This window comes from Sciurus carolinensis, unplaced genomic scaffold (genome assembly GCF_902686445.1).
Source record: "Sciurus carolinensis unplaced genomic scaffold, mSciCar1.2, whole genome shotgun sequence".
Lineage (NCBI taxonomy): Eukaryota > Metazoa > Chordata > Mammalia > Rodentia > Sciuridae > Sciurus > Sciurus carolinensis.
Genome location: NW_025920289.1, coordinates 265,820 through 282,771, shown reverse-complemented (window position 1 = coordinate 282,771; position 16,952 = coordinate 265,820). Strand labels below are relative to the sequence as shown.

The 16,952-nt window shown below is 44.3% G+C and overlaps 1 protein-coding gene across 1 annotated transcript; it reads right to left on the bottom strand.

Annotated features, from left to right (window-relative positions):
• Nucleotides 1-6,542: 6,542 nt before the first annotated feature.
• LOC124975506 (neuropeptide Y receptor type 4-2-like) lies at nt 6,543-16,210 on the bottom strand. Its single transcript, XM_047538191.1, is given in 3 exon segments — nt 6,543-10,533; nt 10,536-10,644; nt 15,956-16,210. Coding segments are annotated over 2 exon segments (1,125 nt in total). The 5' UTR covers nt 10,585-10,644; nt 15,956-16,210; the 3' UTR covers nt 6,543-9,457.
• Nucleotides 16,211-16,952: the final 742 nt, after the last annotated feature.

Here is a 16,952-nt window from a genome sequence, read left to right as displayed (position 1 = left end):
CAGAGAAAAGAGGAAACCAGGAATCAGTTGAACACTTTAGTTATCACTCTGCTCCTTCTCACTGCAGCCACAGGCAGCTTCCCAAACTTCAAAGCTAATCATGGCATTCCCCACAGGAATCCCCTGGAGCCCTCTCCTCACCTATATAACAGAGCCAAACTGCTTAACCTGAGATGGGAGAACTTACACACCACATCTCAAGTCTCCATCTGGATTCACCCTCAGCCACCTTCACATCCCCAAATGCACCAGATCCATTCCTTTTAGGTTCTTACACTTGCCAGGTGCACCCCCTACCCCACCATTGCTCATGTGTGTCCTCTGACTTTTCCTAGCCTGTTTACCTGGTTAAGACCTAAATATATCCTTTCACACACCCTCATGGAGAATGGCGCTTCACCAATGTTCTGGCTCTGTAATTAAACTCCTCATCATACACTGAAGTTGTTTTGGACCAGTCCATTTGCAAGGGGTCTCAGTGACACTAGGCACAGAGGAAGGGCCAATGAATAATGAGGTTGAAGTGCACCAGCTGCATATACCTCTCCCTAAGACTAGGTTTCAGGACTGTTGGCCCTGCCCACAGCCATGGACCCCCTGATCTCATAGGTGGTAAAGACCCAGCTGCTTGAGTTAGAGATGAGTGGACAACATGCTGAAAGCTTAAAGGGCTCCTTTGTTCACTTCATACCACATGGATAGTGAGTGGCTTCATAGCAGCACGGTCCAAAGAATGGAACACAAGTCACAGTGTAATCAGAAATCATCTAGTAACCATATTTAAAGAACAAAAAGATGACAAGAATAAGAAGCAAAACACAGACTGGGAAAAAATATATCCGGGAGACACAACTGATAAAGGACTTGTCTCCAAAATATACCAAGAACTTGAAAACTCAACAATAAGAAAACAAACCCATTTTAAAAATGCGCAAAAGACTTGAATAGACACCTCACCAAAGAAGATGTACAGGGGCAAATAGATACATGAAAAGATGCTCCACACCATACATTGTTAAGGAATGTCAAACAATGGCTTCACATCTACTACAATGATCAAAATTCAGAATAGTGAAAATTCCTAATGCTGGTAAGGACATGGAACAAGAGGAACTCTCATCCTCTGCTGGTGGCAATGCAAAACGGCACTGACACTTTGGGAGAAAGTTTGGAAGTTTCTTCCAAACTAAAAATACTCTTACAATATAATCCAGCAACATTTCTTCTTGATTTTTACCCAAAGAAGTTGAAAGTTCATATCCACACAAAAACCTGCATGTGGATATTTATAGCAGCTTTATTCATAATTGTCAAAACTTGGTAGCAAGGAAGATGTTCTTCAGTATGTGAGTGACAAACTTCAGTAGATCCCAAAGATGCAGTATTATTCAATACTAAAGAATCAAGCCCTGAAAAGACAAAGAGGGAACTTAAGTACATATTACTAACTGGAAGAAGCCAGTATGAGAAGGCTACATACTGTATAATTCCAACTACATGCAGTGCTTGGCTAGGGTTGGGAAGAAGGAGGATAAATAGGTGGAACACACAGGAATTTGAAGGCAATGAAAATACTCTATATAATGCTGCAATGGTGGACACACATCATTATATTTTGTCCAAACTCAGTCACAGCCAAGACTGAACCCTAATGTAAACTATGGGCTTTGGATGATTATGATGTGTGATTAAGATTGTAACAAAGGCACTGCTCTGGAGGGAGATCTTGGTAATGGGGCGGGGGGTGCTGCGTGTGAGGGGGTTGGGGGATGTGGGATATTTCTACTTTTAGCTCAATTTTGCTAGGAACCTAAAGCTACTCTAAAAATAATCTATTTTTTAAATGTAAAATAGAAAAATGACATTAGTTTTTATAGTTCAACCTGATATATCTAAAATGTTACATTTCAACACATTTAAAAAGTGACACAATCCCATTCTTTTGGAGGATGCTATCTTTAAAACTGTGGTAAAATTTATAAAATTTATACTTACCACACCTCACTTTAGATGAATCACATTTCAAGTGCTCAGTAGCCATACACATGTGGCCAGAGGCTATACCATACCATACAGCTCTAGAGTCTGTGTTAATTAAAAGACATACTCTCAAAGAAGTCTGAAGGCTAAGGCCTGATAGTGCTTCTTTTTGGCAAACCCCAGTCATACAACAAAGAATAGGATAAACCAGAAGACTCTGGACCCTAAAAAGTGCTATACCAGCATGTTCAGAATATATCACAAGATTGAGAATCTAAGAGGAGAGATTCAGATGAGAAATATATTCCCTTTCCCAAAGTCACCAGGAGACTCCAGAAACTCTGGAGTACTCCAACATCCCAAGGAAATATATTGGAACCCTCATCTGGTAAAGTGCCCCAGATATGAGATAAACTTACCTAGAAGTAGCACATCCCAGCTTCCACTAAACATGGAATCTAATGACCCAGCTTCTGCTTGAGCCTTGTGCCAGGCATTATCTTCATCAATCCTAATGTGGTGCCAAGCAGAGAGTAGGCCACAGACTAAAGGTTTGGATGTAAGGCTGCACCACACATCAGCTCTGTGACCTTGAGCAAAATGCTCAAAGAGGTCTTCTTTGAGTAGCGCCCTGCCAGAAAGTAAGCTACTATTCTTCATAAACAAACACCCTTTAGAAATCCCACTTCATGATTGAGGACTAAGTCTCTACAAACCCCTTTCTGTGTGGTCAGCTGCTCCCTTGTGGAGTCTACCAATACAGGGCACTGTAGGGAAACTGTGAGGCTGGAGAAAGGTAGGGCTTTTCCCTCCCTCTCTGCTGCCTCCCTTGGGAGCAGGACCTGTTGAAGCTCCTTCCTCCATAGGTGGAGGCTCCTTCCCACAGCTGCACAGGGATCCCATTTGCAGTTTTCCAAGACCTCCAAAGCCAGCCTCAGGGTGCTGTCCTTGAAGACCCCAGGACACTCAGGCCCCTTCTCCTAGCACCCGATTTTAATGAGCCCAACCTCTTCTCATTTTTTCCCTATCCTTAGGATGGAAGCTGCTTCCCATGTTTCATCCCTCTGTGACAACTTACTATTCTGTCTTTACATCTTTGCAGTCATCTAGACAATAATTTCATAACAAGTTCACAAGTGTTTGCTTGAAATTTTCTTGAAATAACTGATGGTGATTTTCCTTCCTGAGTGATAAGGGGTTTAGCAGGCTAGACCCCATTGTTATTGTTATTAGGCCTGGACAAATGGTTTATACATTTACCATGGATAAGAGGCCCTATGCTATAAAGATACTACCTTGTTTAACCCTCTCAAATTGCCCATGAACTCTGTGTTATTATTGCCAAATTTCAGCCTCCTTGTGGAAACAATTTCTTCCCCCATCATACCCTCAGACCACTTGACATGAGAAAAGGTTGCCATGCTTTTGTACTTCTCCTTTGCCTCCATTAAAAATTCAGGTTTTGAAACCTGACCATCTGGAGGCTTTTCTTTATCATTTCAAACTGGAATTGAATAAAAAGTTAACTCGTTTTCAGTTATGGAAGTCATGAAAATTTCAGTTCATGGAGAATTGGTGACCATATGTGCCTTCATGGGAAATTGGCCTGTCCTTAATAAGAATATGTCCAAACCACAAGAAAGTTCCCTGTGACTCAAGAACTGCTTGTTTCTTCCCCACCATCTCACACTTTCATTGTCCAACCATTCCATTCCTTGAATTCTAGAGACCTAAATTATCACAATTTGGGGGCTGAACCCTTTAAGAGGGCTTCCTGCTTAGGTCTAACACTGTATCATAATACAAATGTAAAAAAAAAAAAAGAAAGAAACATTATGAGAAAGACCTTTTAAGACTTCAGGCATATCTAACTCCAAACTCCAAAGCCTGCACTCTTTTGAGAGTTCACACTAGCTCCTTTATAACCAAAGATCAAAAAGACTTAGGAAAAGTTAAATGAGTGCATATCAAGTTTGCACAGAAAATCTCTTGGGAGGTGAGACTGCACAGCAATCCTTCACCCTCAAGTTAAGTGGGAGTTCCACTGGGTTGTCTTAAGTATCAACTCAAGAAAAGGAGAAGTTTTAAATACAAAGAGAATATTTTTTATGTTTGTTTCTCCAGAGAGATGAAAATGTGGATCATGAGCACAGTTTCTGGAAAGTCAAGACTCAAGATGGTGGAATGAAGCAATTTTCCAAACAAGCAGGATGTTGGGATACAGGGAGAATAATGAAGGATTAGTGTATCTAACTTCATATCCAGGTTATTCATAGCTTGCTCTAGAAACTCTCGCTTTCCTTCTTGCATTTTAAATTTCTTTTAAAGTTATATACTAGACAAAAGTTGGAATGGGCCATTGCTGTGAATAGTTAAATATATCAGTGAGAAACCCCAGTTGCTGAGGCTCCACTGACACAGGGCAGCACACCCTGACAGTGCCCAGCAACATGGGGGAGAGACCAGTGCTCACAGCTAACACCTGTTGTGAAGAGTTAAGATACAATCTCCTACTGCTGAAGGTATGAGGGTTGAAGAGATGATCAGTTCATAAAACAGAAGGTACTTAAAAGAGGCCTTCTCTTTAGGAAAGCCCAAGTAGATAACCTCCCACACAAAACCAAGAAGGGACTACATATGACATTTACAAGGTGGCAGAGGCAGCTGGCCATCACAAAGCAGACTCCCTATTAAGGGAAATATGGTATCTCAGGGTTTTCATCAGTGAGCTGGAGCTCTTTGTTCTGAAAATGTGCCCTATTTTCAGCCTGATTTCCTTGGCAGTCAGAAGAATGACTTATCAAATGCCTCATTCAGAGCTTTATGAATGAAAGCATATGTATTTTAAGAGCTTTGGCTGGGCATACAATTACCCTGATAAACTGTTTTCAGAGTTGGAGGGAATGGATTTTAAGTAAGTGGTGACATTTAAACAAGGAGGAACTTCCAGGCCATGGTTACACAGCCATGCTCCCAAGCACTCTCCTCAAACCCCAGAAGACAGGTGAAGGGCAGCCTACCTGGGCTGGGGTTTCTCAAAGATCAATGGAAATTCAGGTTCACCATTGATTGGTCCTACATAGTTCATGGAGAATCCTGAACTAATTGTTAGAAAATTCTCTTCAGATTAAATAAATAAGCTTCTTTAAAATTAATTATTCACTTGACAAATGTTGGTTGAGAGCCTGCACTATCCTAGGGCATATGATAGGCCATAGGGATGTTTGATGGGCCTCTTGGGCTTTGCTCTCAAGGAGCTTGGAGATCTGTGGGATGGTGGATGTTTCTTTTGAATACATAACAGGGTAACTCTCCAGCACAGCACTCTGTGCCCATCCCTAGAACCAGTTATTACAATTGCACTAGATCAATTAAAGTTCCATGAAAAGTAGAATCTTTTCAGTCTTATCTACCATGTGCCTGACACATAATAAGCTATCACTAAATATTTTTTGGATGAATGCAGTAATGAATGGTGCCATTGGATTTGCTTTTTGAAGGTGCAGTAGGATTTATAGCAACATAGACAGGTGAGGGGGACATTACAGACTTGGTAGAAGATTGAGGGTAGGGTGGAGTGAGGAGGTAGAAATGGCAGGAAAAAATGTACAGAAAGAATAAAGCCCAGGTATGCAGAGGAACTGCAGGTTCACTGTGATTAGACCCTGTGATAGGGTCAGTATATATAAAAACAAAAACCTGTAAAGGTAGGTGGGGCCAGACAATGAAAACTCAATGTATGTAAAGAGATTAGGTTTATCTACAGTAGGATGACCTCAAGTTTCAGTCTCCTGGGATGGTTTTGCCAGTCCTCCCAGGGAGGTTATTAATAGTGTTCCTTTCATGTTCAAGTATCCCTGTTTAAATGGTAGTTAGACCACAGAGGGACATGAGCTGGCCTTGGGAAACTCAGTGCCCACAGTGCCTGGTGGAACCTGGGGACAGGAAATGTGACATCCCAGGCTAGGTAATTCAGGACAGGTACATTTAGCCAATGGGAAATCCTCAATAGTAGCCAGGGTAACAATGAAACTAACACTAGTCAGGGAACAGAAATTGTTCCAGCCCCTTCAGAAATCAATAGCCATGAAAATTTCTATGTCTTTTAGCCTATCAATTCCACTTCTGTAAATCACCCCTAAGGAAAACATTCCAAATGCAGAAAACATTCTCTATGTAGATGTTCATCACAGAACTACATGCAGTACGTCTAGAAACCTCTCCATCTGGCATAATGGTTGATGATCAAGGACATAATAAGATACATCTAGTTGATGGGCTCTAAGCTCCAGAGAACATGGACAATGTCTATTTTATTTACCACTGTATCTACAGCAGCTAGCATGGCACCTGATGTATTTACTTAATAAATGAACAACTGAAACTTTTTAAAGGTGAAAAAAAGACAAAATATTTTTTAAAATTATTTATGAATGTCAATATATGCACAATATGAGCTCAATCATATTTTTAAAAAGACATGCATACATAATTATACATATACAAACTTTAAAAAATGAATAATCAAAATGTAAATAGTGATTATCTTTGGATGGTGGAACTACTGATGATTTCCTTTTAAAAAAACTTTATTTTTGTATATACTGCATGTTTTCAAGAATGTGATTATTTTCTAAAGGAAAAAAATCAAGTCAATAACATTGCTTTAAAAAGGAAGGGCTAGAGTTAGGCAGATTTTAACTTTCACAACATGGATTCTGATAGGTGTTGCACTCTGAGGGTTCTCAGGCAGTCTTTGTGGGCAGTCCAATCCCAACCATGATGCTCCTCTATAGGAAGGTTAACTCCCACTACAGTTGGCAAGGGTCAATTATCTGTCCTTTCTGGAGCTAAAGAGAGATGGTGAGAGGTATCAACCTTCACAGATGCAATTTCCAAACTTCAAAAATGGTACCTAGCAAGATGGAAAACTGTTGATACATTTTTAGGTGAAACAGCAGAATACAAATGGGCACATTTCCTTTGAATGTAACTACACAAATACACATTTGGTAAGGAATGAAAAGGCTTCACAAACAACACATTCACATGCAGCCAGAGATGACATGAACAACCAAAAGTGAGTCACCTTTGCAGTAATAACAGGTTTAAAGACACATGTCTGAAACAAAGATTTCACAGCTGTATTCCAAATTCCAGAGTAGGTGTTTGCAGGTACTCACCCAGTAACCCTAGGTTTCAGGTTAATCTGTTTCTAGAGCAAAACTTCTTAACTTTAATGTGCATGAAATTAAGCCAAAAATCTTGATAAAACGTGTATTCTTATTTAGTAGGTCTGGAATGGCAACAAGAATTTGACATATCTGACAAGTTCTGATTAAGGGAGAGGCTGATAGTCTTCTGACCATACTTTGAGTACCAAGTGTCTAGGTATCCAAGCAACTGGGATTATTGGGAACCAGGAACAGGAAACAGCCATCCAGGTGGGCTGTGCCACACACTAAGCAAGGGAAGAGGAGCAGAGAAGATGTTCAGTGAGGTTTCCACCCACCACCCAATTCCTAACACCAAGCACCTTCAGATACTCAGTCTGGTACCCCCGTCTCCAAGTGTGCCAATACCCTAAAGCATTTTTTGTCCCCAAGCATTTTGGCATCATTGAGATTGATAAAGAGAAATCAACTCAGGTACTTCTATGGTATCTGGAGAAGGCTGTGGCCCTCAATTCTTTGGAGAGCTTGAAAAATGACTTCTTGCCAGGATGGATGCCAGTGTCTAGGCTTTTCTGACAGATGGTCACATGAAACAGTCAGCAGCAGATGGCACCAGAGGACAAGCACAAGCTGTGTCCAAGAATGGCTCAAGATATCACCTCAAAATCCAGGATAAAGGTTAAAAAAAGAACTGAATGGGAGATGCAACCAAAGTGGAGACAAGACAGAAAGTTCCAGGAAGGAAACAGATGACTCAAAGAATACTTGTCTCAAGAGTCAGTTGCACAGGTTCTTGCAGAGCCCAGGACCAAGGACACCATGTGACTGCTCAGTCTGCTACTGCCTGACCCTTTGATAGATCATCTGTGTTGGGCCAATGCTGGTCTTCTCACATTGAGAATCCTTGAGGGCCCTGACACTGAACACCCAGCCTCAAGAAACCATGGTGTATTCAGTCAAGTCCATTTGGTTAGGTTTAAGTAGGAAGAGTCAGGCTGGGACATCCCATCCTAGGTGGCCCAGGAACAATCTTGATATGTCCTTTTATGTAAGAAGAGGCTGAGGGTACACACACAATCATTGAATCTGGTTCAGAATCAAGGGAACTGAACCTTGACCTCCATGAGGGAGATATTCATACTTGTTTTCTCCATCTCCCCTGCTTTTGCCAGTCAGTGCTTTATTAAGTGAGACTCAGGAATCCCTGACCCTACTTCTGCTAAAGGCCAATGGGATGCTAATGTTCTGGGAACACTTTGAAAGAACCATGGCCTAGGGCAACTTGTCTCAGTGGTCAAGGCATGGATGAACGAGGCTCTAGACATAGGCTTAAGGACTGTAGACCTCTGTAGTGGGTCAGCACAAGGAAGGGCTACAGAGTTTATGTCCTGCTTCCTTGTGAAGTCAGGAAGGGCAAGTGAGAGACTGTGGGTGTAGTAACCTGAGACCTGACCCCTTTCCATGCTGGATCAGAGTATGGAGCACTTGCCTGTGATCTAACACTCAGCAGCAAGTGGCAAGTGGCACCTTTACCATTGATCTATAATGGAAATCTTTTCTGGAACCCTCTCCCTATGTCAGAGCCTGTTCTAGGCATTGAGGATATGAGCTCTATGGCAATACAAATGTCGTTAGCAAGGTTCTGACAATCTCATCAAAGACAGATACTTGCAAACTAATGTCCATATAAAGTAGAAAATGTAGTGAAAGAGAAAAAGAATGGAGTAGGTTGTGAACAGTGAAACTCCTTCTTCAGAGGGCCATGAGGACTTATGACTGCCAGGATCCATCCTATTCAGGTGGATTCAGCTGGATGTGCTAATGCTACAGCAGTAATTCCACTGCCTTGCATCTATGGAATTCTTACCAATTGCAAAGCACATCTGCAAAAACATCATCTCTCCCAGAGGGAAAGGGTTGATGAAAGGTCAGAGCTCTATCTCCAAGTGCTACTTCCCTCACTCCAGTGACCTCAAGGTTTCCCAGGCCAGGCATCTGGTGCTGAGTTATAATGAACCCTTCCTGTCATAACCAGACATCTCCGGCTCTGGCATCCTGCAGTTCAAGTCACAAGGTTCACTGTGACCTGTAGAATTTGGATTCAGAATTCTCCCAAAAACAAATAGCTGAACCATCTGAATGTCATACTTCACAATGCACACGAAGTAAAAATAGGCTCTTGCCAGACTATCTGAACCTGAAATCCAGGATTGATGGGATGCCCCCTCAAGCCTGCAGCATGTGTACTTAGCTAAATAGAAAGGCCTGGCAAGTAACGTGGCCAAGAGAAGTCCAGAACCTGGTTAAATGGGGTTGGACTTGCCACTCAGCCTTAGAGACCCTTTGGAGACTTCTGTATGTACTGTCGACAGGGGCAGATGCTCAGACTCCTCTAAGGGGGCACTCTGTTGGCAGGACAGCACTAGGGCCTTGACCTCCTTCTTGAAGTTGGTATTGAGAAAACCATAAATGAAAGGGTTGACACAGGTAGAGGCCATAGCGAACAGGTGGCACACCAAGAAGATAAGGTTGCTGTGACATACAGGGATGACTTCATGATGCCAGTCCTCCAGGGTATTGAATACATGGAAGGGCAACCAGAATAATGCAAAGGCAGCCACCATTGCCATGAGCATCCAGTTGACTCTCTTCATCTGCCCTGCTTGCCAGCTGTAGGTGCCCTTGTGGAATACACGTCCCTGCCTCTGCAGGCGCTGGTAGATGCGCACATAGCAGATCAGAATAAAGCCCAGGGGCATGCAGTACTGAAAAAGTAGCAAGAAGGTGGTATAGATAATTCGATGGTCATCCAGGGGCCAGGATTCAGTACAGACCACCTTGTCCACCAGAAAATCCAGAGCCTTGGAGTGGTTCTTGTGGAAGATGTTCTCCAGGATGCTGTTAGTAAGGAAAGGCAGGGAAAGCAAGCAGGCAATGAGCCAGATAACCAAAATTCCCAAGTAGGCCTGGGAGATGCTGGGTTTCCAGCCCATTGGGTTGATAATGAGCTGATGCCTCTCTAGTGCCACAAGAACAAGCGAGAGGATGGAGACTGTCACGGACATACACTGGATGAAAGCTGACATCTTGCAAAGGGCCTTTCCAAAGATCCAGTAGTCCATGATGGTGTAGATGACAGTGAGTGGCTGGCAAATGAGGCACATGAGGAAGTCAGAGAAGGCCAGATTGGCAATTAGAAGGTTGGTAACATTGTTCTTCTCTTTTTGCTTCATGGTCACACATATTAGGCAGAGGTTTCCTAGGACCCCCACGATGGTCTCAATGCTGTAGAAGGTGATGATGAAAGCCATCGGGTTCACAGAATCCTGGCAGTGGTCAGAGAAGTTGTATAGGACACCATCAAATTTGCTTGTGTTTTACCCGGTGAGGATCCTGGGAAGACCAAGGCCAGGAAGCGAGAGGTATTCATGGTGAATGTGAGAAGATTCCAGGATCTCTTGAACTAAGGGGCCAAATTCACACGTGATACCTGCAAGGCCAATAGACAAAAGGGACTCAGTGATCATGCCTCCAGATGGAATCCAGGAAGGAGTTGGAGCCAGGGAGAAGGTTCTTGGCTGCCTTCATCCCAAGGGTATCATCTTGGGACAACAGGAGCTATCACCTAAGGCTCAAGGGAAGAGAATGGCATCTAATAAACATTACCCTGTAGGAAGTGCTTTTGCATGTTGAGGATCACGTGTTGTGTTTTGTATATGTTAGCTAGTTTATTCTGAAAGGTGGATATCAAACCATTTCATTGGTGAGGAATCTAAGATGCAGAGAAGCAAGGCAACTTACTCACACAGTAATGGGACCCAGATACAAACCAAGGTCTGTCTGATGCCAGAATTTGTTCCACACATTCCCTGTGACCTTAGGAATCAAGTCTGTTTCTTTTTTTTAAGTCAAAAGGCACAACTTTATTTATTTTAATTTAATGATCATTATACAAGTTTTTCTGAAATTGGAAAGTTACTAATCTCTTAGCTGTAAAATAGCATCACACAAACAGAAGAAAAACAACAGAATTTTATCTTTAAAAAAATTTCCACAAGGAACACATTTGGCAAGTGCAATTAGACTTTAGTTTTGTAAAACAGATAGTCATTTCATTCTATTCGTGATAAAGCTGTGCGATGTTTGTTAATGCTGCAGATACTTTTTTGAATTAGAATACCAGTTAGAGAATTGTATTCAGAGTTCAGAGGCAGAATTGTTCAGGGACTGAATTCTACCCTTTGTTGCACTTTATCCAAATGGAGACAGCAGTAAATGTTGCTGGTCACAATAAGTATGTAAGTTTCTCATGTCACCTCATGCCCTTTAGGACAGAATCACTCCTTGGAAGTCAACATAAAATGCACCCTCCTGGTCTCAGTCCCTACCTGACCTGCCAGTCTCATTCCTCAGGTGACACTTGGCAAAGGTGATGACTTTCAGGTATGCAAAGACTAGCTCACAGCACACCACCTTCTTTCTGCTGCCGCCATGTGTGCACACAGTCCTGGCCAAGGACACGGGCTGCTCATCACTCTCCCTGGAGCCCTCACCATGTGTATCTCAAGTCACCTGATGCAGTTTGCATTTCCTAAATACACCAGTTGTTCCACACTTCCATGCCTTACCACAGGCTGTTGATTCTCCCTGGGGCCTCCCCAGCAAAGGGGCCTCTGTCAAGATTGAGTTGGGACTTGTACTCTAGAACCTGTCAGAATGATGGACATTCTGACATGTAAAGTCACCCATTTTATCACAATATATATCAATACAATTTACCACACGGGTTCACAGGTTTTCCAGTTATCATTAGTCCCACAGGCTCACAGTTTTCAACCTTCATTAAACATCAAAATTACTCCAGGGCATACTGAAAGTACAGGTTCCAGGACCCCTTACCCTAGAATGTATTAGGTGAGTCTGAGATGGGGCCCAGGAATCTGTATTTTAACAAGTGTCCCAAAGGATTCTGATGCCCGTGATTGCCAGGTCCTATTTTGACAAACACTATTCATAGCAGAACATTCTATTTGAGATGTTCGATAATTCCCACATATCAATTATGTCTAGTTTTGAACATAGCTAATCTTCTTCATGATCAAGTTCCAAGTTAAAGGTAATTTTTTTTTTTTTTACAGTGCTGGGGATTGAACCCAGGGCTTTGTGCTTGCGAGGTGAGCACTCTACCAACTGAGCTATCTCCCCAGCTCTAAAGGTAATTCTTACAGAGTAAGGCTGAATTAACCAGAGATCAGTAGCTATTTGTCAGTTGCCATAAATGTCACTCAACGTACATTTGACTTACAGAAATAAACCTTATTTGATTTATATAAGTGAATCATTTACAAGGTCAAACCAGGAATTTTCCTGACAGCTTATAGTCTGGTTATTTGGGCTCCAGATCTCAGGAAGCAGGATAGTTTTGCCAGCACCATGATTTACTAGCATAAGGGCCATGTGGAGTTAAACATGACAAAATAAAGTACACATGATCAAACACATGAAGTAAGCCACAGCTACCACTGATGTACTGGCCTCAGATGCAGCAAATGGGACAAATACCCAAGGATCTGGCTGACCATTAGACAGAGCAGAACTAGGTCATCAGTGAGGGGCAATGCCAGCAAATCCAAACCACCGGCTGTAGCATGATCAGAGGGGAGTTACTAGGCAGGGGCAGGGAAGGATCAGAAAACAATCACTGCTTCATTCATTCATCTACTAAATTACATGTGCCAAGCCCTAGTCTAGAAACAAGGGCTGCAAAGATGACTCATATAGCCATGGCCATACCAGACCACAGAAACTGACTTCTAGGAATGCAGATGGACCTCAAGACCAAATTGCTATTGTCAAAACCAGTATGTATGGGGTGCCTCTGAATTAGGAGATGAGAGAAGGAGCAGAGAGCAGGGAGATGAGAGAAGTGTCATTGATCTTGGGCTCAAAGACTGCAGGCAAGTCACCCATTCAAATAGACAAAGCGGAGGAGAGAATTCAAGGTGCAGAGGACAGCAGAAAAGAGTGCAACAGAGCAGAGCCTCTGGGGAGCAGCTCAAAATAACTGGAGCCAGGGTGGGAGGAAGGGAGTTGTAAATGATGAGGCTGGAGAGATAGAATGCTAAGTAAGAGGGATGCTAGGTAAGCCACTGAAGGGGTGACAGCAAGCCACATGCATTCCAGAAAGGTTATTTGAGTGCACAGAAAAGGGTGGTGGAGAAGGCTATGACAGAAGAAGAGCTCTGAAGAAGGCAGCATTGGGAGTCAGCAGGACTTGCAGCTCCTTTTCCAGAGAACTGATGGAGCGTTAACTTGCAAGTCACAAGTAGGCAAGGACACACCATTCCAATGCCACAACTCAGTCATTAAGCCCTTTTAGCTGCTTCTAGAGACAGGACAGAGGGCTTGAGAGAGCAATAAAGCAGGATGCAGAAGACTGGGGGGTCAGGAAAGTGAAACTATCCGTTGGTCCTTGCCTCTTTCCCTAGAGCTCTAGAGGCTGGGAAGAGCCATCCTGGAGCAGACGCCACAAATTTATGCCTGGAGGGGCCCTATGTACACAGGGATTGCAGATTTCCAGAAACACACTCCAGGGCCAAGGCAGCAGCAATTCAAATCCTTGAACCTCAGGTCAGCAAGACAGCTGACTTTTCAGAGAATGTGCTGGGAGATGAGGTGATGCATGAGGGAGTTGCCTGAAAAGAACCAGATTAGGAAGGAGGAGGGATCCAGGTATACCCAGGGCCTTATAGGAAGCTATCATGGCACAGCTCCAGATTCAGCAATTGGAACTAAAGAATCTAAGGTTAGGAATGACCAGAGTGAGACCATTTGACTATAGGGAGTGGATCACCTGGCAGCTGGGGCCTTTACACCAAAGAAGGGGCTATAGACCTCATTCTCAGGTCACCTCAGGGCCTCTGGAGTCAAGAAAAATATCTTCTATAACATAGTTACAACCATCTAGCTATGTGAAAAAAGAGCAGCATACTGCCCAATGATCCTCGATGCCAGCAGCATACATGGTTGAGTTGGGTTCAAATCCCAGCTCTGCCATCTATGAGAGGGTACCTACGCGAGGGTCACTTAAACTTTCCTCATCTCAGTTTCCTCAGCTGTACAGTGTGAAAGGTAAGTAATACCCATGTTGCAGAGTGGTCTGGCTCCTCTCAGGCCAGAGGATGAAGAGATTGATGGGAACATATAGGACTTGGGCCCCCACTCCTGGCACTCTTTTGGTTCCAGTCTCCATCTTGGTTCTTTGAGCAAATGAGTATAATTGGATGGATGAGCCCCTGTTCAGTAGCTTCATTAGCCACCTGCCAGGGAGTATAGTTCCTCATTTTGGAACCAGAGCAACCTGGCACATAGTAGGTGCTGATCAAATGTTAGTTCCCTTCCCCACTATTCCACCAACCCTACCTAAGAGACCTCAGCACCCCTAGAATGAGCTGGAGAGCAACCACGCAAGCCTATTCCCCATCTTGGAAAAGAGACCACAAAGAGGGAGGGGCTCTCCTCACCCTGGAAGGCTTGAGCTTTCCCAGGAGACCAAGAGCAGAGGAGACATCAGCTCTCACTTGCCATCCACTGCATGCTAGTTCACACCACAGACCTATAATGAAGCCTTTTTATAAAATTGCCAGTATATGACCATGTTTGAGCATGTATAAAGTTAATAAATTCACCTGGTTCCATCTAAAATCAATCCCATGTTAAAAAACAGCACACTGTAGCTCAGTGAAATGAAGAGTCCTGGCTGTTGTCCCACAATTCATAAGGAACAGAGCTGAAGCTGGAACCCTGGTCAGTTTGATTCTGAAATCTCTGGCTCCCTTGTCTCCTTTCTAAATATAGAGAGATTTTAAAGGAGGAAAGGGGAGTTTGTACCAAAGCAAGAGACAAACTGATTCATGAAAGTGGCACGGCACAATTGGAGATGAACATCTCATCCACTCATGGAGCTCAGAACCCAAGTGAGCACCTGAAGGAACTACCATGTGCCTCAACCCAGAGTGAAAGCATTCCTGAAGCCCCAGGGCCTCTGTAGGTCAGGGAGAATGGCAGCATGCCAAAAGTCCATTGCCCTGTAGTCCCCACACGCTAGCTTAGAGTCCCAGTACACTAGCGGGGAGTGTCCACCAGGGGGCGCCAAGGAAAGCACAGCCTTCTCTAGTCCCTGGTTCTTCCCCATCAGTCTCTAATGTAATAACGTCCTTAGAAAGAGGTGTCTCCCTCCCAGCAGTTTGGATCCTGGGAGGCCTCCTGCACATGGTAGAGTCAAAGAGTACAGCTGCCAGGGGGAGAAACACAGGAATGAAGGGTAATGAGAGCACCACTATCTGTGTCTTCAAAGTTCCCACCTGTTCTTCCTTCCTTCCTCATGCTACCTCCAGTCTGTACCTTCAACTCTGGGATCTCCTCCAGGTGATCACATACACTCCCCAGGGCAGCTGGGGTGGCCCTGACCAGCGGGGACCAAAGAGCCTCAGGAAGTCCTGTCACACCTTAAGGGATGGCAATTCTGGGAGGGGAGGCAGATTATATTGCAAGGTCAACAAAATGCTGTGAATTTAGTTCCCAGGCAGCTCTGAAGACAACATGGGAAAAGTTGCAACCCCACTTACCCAGAGAAATGCAATGTAGCCTGTCTTCCCAAACAGAGGTGGAAAACTAATGAACAAAACAATGTTAGTCTCCCAGGGAGGTAAGAATGGAGAAGGAGGTTTGTCTTGTTTCCTGCAATCTCAGCAAACAGCTACTATCTCCTCATGCCCAGCCACTTCAGGTGTACTCCTTACCTCTTCTGTTGGCAGTCACAGTTCCAGGTACCGGGACATCCAGGTCTCAGGCAAGGAGACTGAAGCACTTCTGGGGCCCAGGTCCTCAGCAAGGCAGGATGGCTCCCCCTACTGGGTTGTACATTTCTGAGCCTCAGGCTCTAGGAAGCCCACCTGAAGCCCAGCCCCAGCAAAGGAGAGCAGCAAACTCTGCTTCCAAGAGGCTCAATGCCTGCATGGTTCGCCCCGCCCCTGCTGCGCTGCGGTCCCTGTACCCACAGGATACGTGGCCCTGGGGCGCATACTACACCTTCTCTAGGGGCCAAAGCGCTGTCCAAGTGCGGAGCTTAACCTCCTTGCTTCCAGCTTAGCCACAGCCTGCCAGCACTGCAGCGGCCGGCCCGCGCTGCCACCGCCGCCGCCGCGAGCGCCCGCCCACGTGAAGTCTCAGCTGTCTCCCGGAGCCGCACCCACCTCTAACCTCAAGCTCCAGGACTGCAGCCCTGCACGCCAAACGGTGCTGGCAGGACCCACCCAGCCCTTCATGCCAACAGACTGGAACTGCATGGCTTCTAGCACACGTACTCCTTCTCCCTGTGAACCTTGATTTCCCCATCCATGAAATGGGCATAAGAAGATGTGCCTTACATAAACTCGTTCAGAAATTTTAGCCGCAGACTTCCTAGAGCCTGGATCTCTTGCTTGGACATAATCCCTGTGCTTGTGTCATCGTGGAGGAGAAGATAAACAAGAGACAAGTACACAAATAAGTTATTCCAGGGAGTGGGATGCTGTAGGGAAATGGGTCCACTTCAAACACAAGGACCAGGCGGAGGGCACAGGTTTTTGCCCTTTGTGGTCGACCAGAGGCATGGAGCCCACTGAAGCCCATGGGAGGGCAGTGTGGCTGCACAGTGTCAGCCAGCAGGCGAGGGAAGGAGACGAACTTCCAGAGCAGGAAGTAGAACAACCAGGGGCCTTGTAGATCCTGGAAAGGCCTTCCAGATTTTGGCAATGA